General features: G+C 42.9%; 1 protein-coding gene across 1 annotated transcript; it reads left to right on the top strand.

The window, feature by feature from the left end:
* Nucleotides 1–7,939: 7,939 nt before the first annotated feature.
* Nucleotides 7,940–11,040, top strand: LOC120043341 (zinc finger protein 84-like). The gene is made up of 2 exons (XM_038987968.1): nt 7,940–8,190; nt 9,713–11,040. Exons 1-2 carry the CDS (start codon nt 8,025–8,027, stop codon nt 10,612–10,614), a joined length of 1,068 nt encoding a protein of 355 aa, XP_038843896.1. The 5' UTR covers nt 7,940–8,024; the 3' UTR covers nt 10,615–11,040.

Genomic DNA, 11,040 nt, shown 5'->3' with positions numbered 1-11,040 from the left:
TTTGTTTATCTTTAGAACAGCTTTACAGAGACCTTGTCAGATCAAGAGCAAAATGGATTGAAGAGGGGAAAGGAAACACTAGTTACATTTTTTGCACTTGAAAAGAGAAACTACAAAAGAAAATCTATAACTGCACTTAAAATGTATGATGTGTTATGCAAAGATCCCATTACAATATCAACATTTGTCAAATCCTTTTATGAAAACCTTTACAACTCACAATTTCAGGAAGATGGTTGTGACATTTGCCACATTCAGAATGATGTCCCTGTAATTGAGGATGATTTCCACTCAGTTTGCGATTCACCTCTGTCAATTGAAGAAATTAGAGAGGCTCTGAATTCAATGAAGAATGGGAAATCTCCTGGCCCTGATGGCCTGTCAGTTGAATTCTATAGACAGTTTTGGAGGTTACTAGAACACACTATTTTTAATGTTTCAAGATTGCATTGAAAAAGGTGAAACGGTTTCCACTATGAAACAGGGCTTTATTTCACTGAAGCCCGATAAAGACCCTTCTCTTATTGACAATTGGAGACCAATTACTTGATTAAATATTGATTACAAATTGATTGCTCTGGTTTATGCCAAAAGATGAATGAAAGGAATAGATACCATTATAAATGAGACTCAAACAGGATTTATGAAGGGCCGTCACATAAGCTCTAACATTCGTTTAGTCTTGGACCTTCTAGATTATTCAGATGCAATTGACTCAGATGCAATTGACTCAAAAACTACAAAAGAAAATCTATAAGTGCACTTAAAATTAATGATGTGTTATGCAAAGATCCCATTACAATATCAACATTTGTCAATTCCTTTTATGAAAACCTTTACAACTCACAATTTCAGGAAGATGGTTGTGACATTTGCCACATTCAGAATGATGTCCCTGTAAAATAACATTTTTTGCACTTGAAAAGAGAAACTACAAAAGAAAACGGAACCATGGATTACAGTTTCTCTTGGCCAATAAACTACTTTCAGGGCGAGGAACGATACTCCACTAGGCTACCTGCCGCCCAGAGTACAGTTGTCACTAGTTACCACAGCCACACAAAAAAGGCTTTTATTTAAAAAATTAATGAAAACACAAATGTACTTTTTGTTCTTTATTTAAGGTTAGCAACGTGGTTATGGTTAAAAGCAGATGTTAAGAACATTATAAATTGTAAAAATACGTGGCTGTGGTAAATAGTGACGACCATAGAGTACCACAGTGTGAGTCATAACACCCATAAGGAAAGTAGTGAGTAACTTACCAACAGCGAGGGAAGCTAAGCTAGCTTTGCTATGGAGAGAAGTTTTTAAGTTAAAGACTTCTCTCTTCCTGACTGACTCGACATCTCAATATGATCTGCTAGGCTAAAGCCTGCACTGACCTCTTGTTTAAAACATAGGAGAAATTTATGTCCCCCCCCCCAATATTCAGGACAGCTCGATTTTCCCCCACCTCTGCTTTAACGGTCAACTTTGGGCACGAAAAACGGTCCAACTCATCCTCTTTCTCAATTTAAAAAAATATAAATGTGGTGTGCCTTTGGTGACTCATCTATGTGTCCTTCTGGTCATGCGTGTCGTGACCGACGTAGCTAGTTCGTTAGCTAAGCTAACCACTGTAGCTAGCCAGTAACTCCTCCAGTATGTGTTGACATCGTTCCACAGGATTTGTTTTTGAACGGAAGCTGAAGAGATCAGTAAGAAAGGGCATTTCTGTAGCCAAATATCGTATTCATAATGTTGTTTTTAAGCATTAAATGACCTGGTATGATGGGGCATTGATCAGTTATACATTTTAAAGCCGTTATTTTTGTGGATTTTTTCAACCTTTAAAGTAACTGTGCAGTGTTTCCAAATTTCTATGAATTATGACCTATAATTAATAGTTTAATATGCCCCTCCATAGCCCCTCTATATACCCCTCTATATATACCCCTCTATATGTCCCGTCTATATCCCCCTCTATATATACCCCTCCACATACCCCTCTATATATCCCCTCCATAGCCCCTCCATAGCCCCTCTATATATACCCCTCCATAGCCCCTCTATATACCCCTCCACATATCCCTCTATATATCCCCTCCATAGCCCCTCTATATACCCCTCCACATATCCCTCTATATATCCCCTCCATAGCCCCTCTATATACCCCTCCACATATCCCTCTATATATCCCCTCCATAGCCCCTCTACATACCCCTCTATATATACCCCTCCACATACCCCTCTATATATCCCCTCCATAGCCCCTCTATATATCCCCTCTATATATACCCCTCCACATACCCCTCTATATATCCCCTCCATAGCCCCTCTATATACCCCTCTATATATACCCCTCCACATACCCCTCTATATATCCCCTCCATAGCCCCTCTATATATCCCCTCTATATATACCCCTCCATAGCCCCTTTACATACCCCTCCACATACCCCTCCACATACCCCTCTACATACCCCTCCACATACCCCTCTATATATCCCCTCCATAGCCCCTCTATATACCCCTCCACATATCCCTCTATATATCCCCTCCATATATACCCCTCCACATACCCCTCTATATATCCCCTCCATAGCCCCTCTATATATCCCCTCTATATATACCCCTCCATAGCCCCTCTACATACCCCTCCACATACCCCTCCATATATGCCCCTCTACATACCTCTCCATATATACCCCTCTATATACCCCTCCACATACCCCTCCATATATACCCCTCTATATACCTCTCCACATACCCCTCCATAGCCCCTCCACATACCCCTCCATATATACCCCTCTATATACCCCTCCACATACCCCTCCATATATACCCCTCTATATACCCCTCCACATACCCCTCCATAGCCCCTCCACATATACCCCTCCACATACCCCTCCACATACCCCTCCATATATACCCCCCTACATACCCCTCTATATACCCCTCCACATACCCCTTCATATATACCCCTCCACATACCCCTCCATAGCCCCTCTACATACCCCTCCACATACCCCTTCATATATACCCCTCCACATTCCCCTCCATAGCCCCTCTATATACCCCTCCACATACCCCTCTATATATACCCCTCTACATACCCCTATATATACCCCTCTACATACCCCTCTACATACCCCTATATATACCCCTCTACATACCCCTATATATACTCCTCCACATACCCCTCTATATATCCCCTCCATATATACCCCTCTACATACCCCTATATATACCCCTCTATATACCCCTCTACATACCCCTCTATATACCCCTCCATAGCCCCTCTATATACCCCTCTACATACCCCTCCACATACCCCTCTACATACCCCTCTACATACCCCTCTATATACCCCTCCATAGCCCCTCTATATACCCCTCTATATACCCCTCCATAGCCCCTCTATATACCCCTCTATATACCCCTCCATAGCCCCTCTATATACCCCTCCATAGCCCCTCTATATAGCCCTCTATATACCCCTCCACATACCCCTCTATATACCCCTCCATAGCCCCTCTATATACCCCTCCATAGCCCCTCTATATAGCCCTCTATATACCCCTCCACATACCCCTCTATATACCCCTCCATAGCCCCTCTATATACCCCTCTATATACCCCTCCATAGCCCCTCTATATACCCCTCTACATACCCCTCCACATACCCCTCTACATACCCCTCTACATACCCCTCTATATACCCCTCCATAGCCCCTCTATATACCCCTCTATATACCCCTCCATAGCCCCTCTATATACCCCTCTATATACCCCTCCATAGCCCCTCTATATACCCCTCCATAGCCCCTCTATATAGCCCTCTATATACCCCTCCACATACTCCTCTATATACCCCTCCATAGCCCCTCTATATACCCCTACACATACCCCTCTATATATCCCCTCCATATATACCCCTCCATAGCCCCTCTATATACCCCTCCACATACCCCTCTATATATCCCCTCCATATATACCCCTCCACATACCCCTCTATATACCCCTCCACATACCCCTCTATATATACCCCTCCATATACCCCTCTATATACCCTCTATATACCCCTCTATATACCCCTCTATATATCCCTCTATATACCCCTCTATATACCCCTCTATATACCCCTCTATATACCCCTCTATATACCCCTCTATATACCCCTCCATATACCCTCTATATACCCCTCTATATACCCCTCTATATACCCTCTATATACCCCTCTATATACCCCTCTATACCCCTCTATATACCCCTCTACCCCTCTCCATACCCCTCTACATACCCCTCCACATACCCCTCCATATATACCCTCCATATCCCCTCTATATACCCCTCTATATACCCCTCCATAGCCCCTCTATATACCCCTCTATATACCCCTCCATACCCCTCTACATACCCCTCTACCCCTCTCCATACCCCTCTACATACCCCTCCATATATACCCCTTTATATACCCCTCTATATACCCCTCTATAGCCCCTCTATATACCCCTCTATATACCCCTCCATAGCCCCTCTATATACCCCTCTATATACCCCTCCATAGCCCCTCTATATAGCCCTCTATATACCCCTCTATATACCCCTCCATAGCCCCTCTATATACCCCTACACATACCCCTCTATATATCCCCTCCATATATACCCCTCCACATACCCCTCTATATATCCCCTCCATATATACCCCTCCACATACCCCTCTATATACCCCTCCACATACCCCTCTATATATCCCCTCCACATACCCCTCTATATATCCCCTCTATATACCCCTCTATATACCCCTCCATAGCCCCTCCATATATACCCCTCCATAGCCCCTCTATATAGCCCTCCATATATACCCCTCCATAGCCCCTCTATATAGGGTAGAGTCAGTGTGGGTAGAGTCAGTGTGGGTAGAGTCCAGTGTGGGGGTAGAGTCAGTGTGTGGGTATAGTCCAGTGTGTGGGTAGAGTCCAGTGTGTGGGTAGAGTCCAGTGTGTGGGTAGAGTCCAGTGTGTGGGTAGAGTCCAGTGTGTGGGTAGAGTCCAGTGTGTGGGTAGGGTCCAGTGTGTGGGTAGAGTCAGTGTGGGGGTAGAGTCGGTGTTGGGGTAGAGTCCAGTGTGTGGGTAGAGTCAGTGTGTGGGTAGAGTCCAGTGTGGGGGTAGAGTCCAGTGTGGGGGTAGAGTCCAGTGTGTGGGTAGAGTCCAGTGTGTGGGTAGAGTCCAGTGTGTTGGTAGAGTCCAGTGTAGGGGTAGAGTCCAGTGTGTGGGTAGAGTCAGTGTGGGGGTAGAGTCGGTGTGTGGGTAGAGTCAGTGTGGGGGTAGAGTCAGTGTGGGGGTAGAGTCAAGTGTGTGGGTAGAGTCAGTGTGTGGGTAGAGTCAGTGTGGGTAGAGTCCAGTGTGGGGGTAGAGTCCAGTGTGTGGGTAGAGTCCAGTGTGGGGGTAGAGTCAGTGTGGGGGTAGAGTCCAGTGTGGGGGTAGAGTCAGTGTGGGGGTAGAGTCAGTGTGGGGGTAGAGTCCAGTGTGTGGGTAGAGTCAGTGTGTGGGTAGAGTCAGTGTGGGTAGAGTCCAGTGTGGGGGTAGAGTCCAGTGTGTGGGTAGAGTCCAGTGTGGGGGTAGAGTCCAGTGTGTGGGTAGAGTCCAGTGTGTGGGTAGAGTTCAGTGTGGGGGTAGAGTCAGTGTGGGGGTAGAGTCCAGTGTGTGGCTACACCATGGTGTTACCCTACAGAGTGCTGCTGAGGCCACTGTAGACCTTCATTGCAAAACAGTGTGTTTTAATCAATTATTTGGTGACGTTAATATTTTTAGTATAGTTTTATCTAAAAAGGATAACTTTTTTTATATTTCACAATTTTCATTTTTCTGAAATTCACCAAGGAGGATGGTTCTCCCCTTTCTCCTCTGAGAAGCCTCTGCTGATGTTAATCATATGCCATGGCCGTCTCAGTCACCAGATCTCAAACCTATTGAACACTTATGAGAGATTCTGGAGCAGCGCTTTCCACCACCATCAATGAAACACAAAATAATGGAATTTCTTGTGGAATAATTCTTTAATTTATTTTAAATATAACTAGGCAAGTCAGTTAAGAACAAATTCTTATTTACAATGACGGCCTACCGGGGCAGGGGCAGAAGGACAGATTATTACCTTGTCAGCTTGGGGATTTGATACACCAATCTTACAGTTACTGGCCTAACGCTCTAACGCTCTAACCTCTAGCCTGCCTGCTGCCCCAAAATCCCTCCAAGAGAGTTCCAAACACTTGTAGAATCTCTGCACGGCGCGTTGAAGCTGTTCTTGCTCGTGGTGCCCAACGCCCTATTAAGACATTTTATGTTGGTGTTTCCTTTATTTTAGCAGTTACCTGTAATTTCTATAATGAAAAAAAAGAAGAATCTTTGTGTTCTTAGATAGTAATTATAGTTGATATGGTGCTCTTCCATGTCCAAGGTTTGTGGCATTGATGAATAAATAATATGATTTTTACTTTAAGTCAGATGTTTATATGTCATGTTATGTATAACCTCGTCCCCAGCCTTGAATTGGTGGCGTATAGAGAGCCTTGTGACACTGTGGGACAGTTTGTAATTTAGGGGGTGTGGATTTACTGAGTGACATCGCTAATCAATTCAAATTCTGAGCGAATCACACGACTATGAGGTGCGGCTCTAAATCGAGGCGGTAGAGGGACGGAGCCTGCGACAGTTGTATTAAATGGGACTTTATATGTGAAAACTATTTCTAAGATGCGCACTTCCGGATTTTCCGAACTCACTTCATGTTTAAATCACTTGAAACTCCCCAATTGGAAAAATAAATGGTGAACAAACGATTGGAACCATTTCCGTGTTTGACCACTTTCAATCAATAGAATAAATTACGAAGAGTAAAAAGAAATGATGGGTATCAGAATACAAATGTCAATAACGTCAACAACATTCAACAATAACAAAAAGTTAATTTTGAGTATGATTTGACCGCTTATGACAACATCACTGTGGCACGATATTGTAGGAAGCTCACATGTCTGTTGTTCAAAGTCTATGGATGTTTTCACGTCATTAGGAACAGGAATTTGTTGTTTGTTTTTGAAGTCTCTCAGGGTGACGACAGAATGTTCTGACTGATGTTGCATACATTTTTTATTTTTTTTAAATAAAATCTCTCTTTCCACCTGTCTTCTCATCCATTTCACCTAATGCTGCTCATTCATAATATTGTTTGAATATTTTGGGAAATAATGATAAACATTTGAATCCTGATGAGTGCATTTCAAAAAAATTATAAATGCAAACTCTGTTTTAAGTGAACTACAGTGTTTTTCCAGTCCCAATTCAATAACATTCTTTGTAATATCCTCTTGATAACTGCATTCTGTGGTTTTGTGCACGTTGTCACATCAGTCCCAAGCAAGTGCTGTTGTCAGGAGTGTTACAATGTGTTGTCTTTCAATTCAGTTCATACAAGAAATTATCATCTTAGATCACCCTATTACGTCTTGTAACTATTTCCCCCCCGTGTAGTTATCTATTCCCATTATCACTTGTCTGTACCTCGAAGTAAAACCTGTGGTTTTATACATAAATAATATTGATACATTTCAAATATACTTTCAAGAAAACATCTCCTTGCATTTTTGTCCAAGATTATTTCTCGTAAATTCTGACCTATAATGTTGCTCATTCATGATTATTGATGTAATGCTGTATAGAGTAATGATATACAGACGACTCCTCATGATGAATTGAGATCATCCTATACTTATGAACAACACTCTCCGCATGTAATGATCGTTTCTCTTTACTACTGGGCTGTAGGCTGCCTTGCACAGTAGTAAACTCCCATTCAGCTGGCGGCGCTGTTGTGCGTTTCCAAGTTTGCCACACACTAGAGTGAAGGAGTTTTTAAAAATTCCTTGACTTAAACACGGAAGTAGTTGGAAACGAGTTTACATTTCGCATTGCTTGTTTGCAGTATAGAAAGACATACTGACTGAACTGAATTGGCTACACAAAGCTCATTTGACTGAAAATGTCTGAACTACAATTGTTGCGTGTGTTTTTGAATGATCGTTTAACGGCGGCTGCTGTGGAGATTTTCGGGGCAGTTGAGAAAACGATAGTGGAGTACCAGGAGGAGAATGATCGGCTACGGAGCATGCTGCGGATCACACCGGAGAATCAACTATGTAAAATAGGTAAGACTCAGTTGCTGTCGGTGCCATTTAAGATGAGGGAGGACGATTAGTTGATTTATGCGCATTGGCTTATTTCTGTTACAGCATATTGGATGACTCATTCATATTCCATTCACCCAGCTCAATGTAACATCGATATGTTTAGGCTACTACATAATACTCAAATGTCACCTATACCCATCATGAGGTTGCTACAACCTAGCCTATGAATGAATGAAAGTTGACAAAATAGGGTCACACAGATCTAGAGAAAAAAATTGAGGCGACACATGGACAGACAGTGACACATAAAATACCACCTTGCCTGCATCTACCTTATCTAGGGTGTAATCATTAGTCCAACAGTTGAAAACAAGAGTTTCTATTGGACAAATTCAGTTAAGTTTATCCTTGTTCCGTTTGTTTCCATTTAAGAAACGTTTTTCAACGGAGTCGGTGGAATGAATACACTCTTGATCACACACAAACACTGTTTACTTTCATAACAGCCACATACAAACAGCTCGTTGTATTCCTTCTCGCAACTATGAGCTCTCCTCCTCTCACCTTTTCCCTTCACTTGTGGACTTCAATGCGCAACACCACCTGTCTGTGACCAGGTGAAAAAACCTTTCCAAGCCAAACCATCATATCATAACCGCTACACACAGCCTTCATCATTGTCACCTTATTATAACATCATAGTCAACAGTACTAATAGAACTAACACGTTAGTAAACCTGCTACCATCATGCAATACAGTGTACAGTCAGTAAGCAGTTTAGTAGTTACTCCGGCGGGCCTCTGTAGCAATAAATTCGTAAAACCAAAAGCTTACCTTGACTTGGAAGAGTTCAAGTGTTGGATAGCCAGCTAGCTAACATAGCATCCCTCTGTTTGAGCCAGGTGTTTGAGTAGGCTAAACTAGCTAGCAGCATTAGCAAGCCAAGTAACTGAAAGTGAAAAAAATAAATAATGAAATACAGCTAGCTCTGAGTCAACTATTCACCACATTTTATGCACTGCAATGCTAGCTAGCTGTAGCTTATGCTTTCAGTACTAGATTCATTCTCTTGTCCTTTGATTGGGTGGACAACATGTCAGTTCATGCTGCAGAACTCTAATAGATCGGAGGACGTCCTCCGGAAGTTGTCATAATTACTGTGTAAGTCTATGGAAGGGGGTGAGAACCATGAGCCTCCTAGGTTTTGTATTGAAGTCAATGTACCCAGAGGAGGACGGAAGCTAGCTGTCCTCCGGCTACTAATCCGTAGTTCAAACGTTAATAAATGTCTAATAAATATAGTTAAAACTTATAAAAGGGCCATTATGTGGTTTAAAAAATCTTGGAATGTATCATTTCAAAGAAGAAACATTTTTATATTTGACATTCAATTAAATGCAAGAAGTCCCACCAAAATGTCTGGATTCCATGGATTTTCTTATTATACAATTGTTTACGTGAAAAATTTGACCTTTTATCAATTTTAACTACCGTTGCTACTGTATAGATGACCTCTGCTCCTCCTCTCCTTCCCTCTAGACTCACTGCAGCTGTCTGTCTCTGAAGAGGACGTTCCCCCTGAGCAGCAGCATTGTGAGCAGGAGTGGAGCCCCAGTCTGGGACAGGAGGACCCAGAGACCACACTGATTAAAGAGGAACAGGAGGAACTCAGGACCAGTGAGGAGGAAGAGCAGCTTCAAGGGCTCTTTGATACGAAATACTCCATATTCACTCCTTCCTGTTTGAAAAATGAATATGATCAGGAGGACCTACTTCCGTCCTTGACTCTTCCCCAAAACCAGACTGTGGATAACAGAGAGCGTGAATCTGAACCAGTGGATCCTAAACCTTTTGGCACTGTGACCCACCTAAGGGGTCTGGACATTCCCTGTGACCCTCCAGATAATCAGAACAATGCCTCAGCCATAAGCAGCAACCCAGTAGGACTTGACCGCAGTCTACCATTTGATCTCAACCCACCATTCGGGGAAAACTCTTCCAAACTCAGCACCACATCTAGAATAACTCACCACTGCCGTGACTGTGGTGAAACATTTGCACTGAAAGCTGACCTGCAGAGGCATGTGACTCTCCCCAGGAAGAGACCTTGCGAATGCAGCTTCTGCAAAAAACGCTACAACTCCACCTGTAAACTGAAGGCCCATGTCCGACTCTGTCACGGTGAGAAACCCTGCACCTGCCCCTTTTGTGGCAAGACCTTCAAACAAAAAGGACATCTGTCCACTCACATGAGAATCCACACAGGAGAGAAACCATTTACCTGTGGTTACTGTGGGAAGAGCTTTATTCAGAAGGGGGACCTAAGGAGGCATATCCTGACTCACACAGGAAAGAAACCATTTAGCTGTGGTTACTGTGGTAAAGGCTTCATTCGCAAAGAGCACCTAACTGCACATATACGGACTCACACTGGAGAGTAATCACATGGTCTGTGGTAAAAATGTTCATTCAGAAGGTAAACCTGCTGACGCATGTGAAAAACATCCACAAAGAAACAACAGAATGAAAACGCAAAGGAGAAAGAAAATTAGGACAAAGATCTGCTGTCAGAAGATGGGAATAAAAAGGCAGGATGTGAACAACACTCTTAGAAAAGCCAAGAAAGACAGGACAAAGATTTCCTGTCAGGAGATGGGAATAAAAAGGAAGGAAGTGGACAACACTCTTAGGAAAGCAAAGAAAGACAGTTAGGACAAAGATCTCCTGTCAGAAGATGGGAATAAAAAGGCAGGATGTGGACAACACTCTTAGGAAAGCAAAGCTACTCTGGATCATTCCTGCTGTGGGTTTCAGATAAATAGATACACGATGGATTTACTTTAGTAAAATGTTTTGTGTAAATAAAG

The sequence above is a fragment of the Salvelinus namaycush genome, unplaced genomic scaffold (assembly GCF_016432855.1).
Source record: "Salvelinus namaycush isolate Seneca unplaced genomic scaffold, SaNama_1.0 Scaffold9, whole genome shotgun sequence".
Lineage (NCBI taxonomy): Eukaryota > Metazoa > Chordata > Actinopteri > Salmoniformes > Salmonidae > Salvelinus > Salvelinus namaycush.
This window is presented reverse-complemented; position numbering and strand designations above follow the sequence as displayed.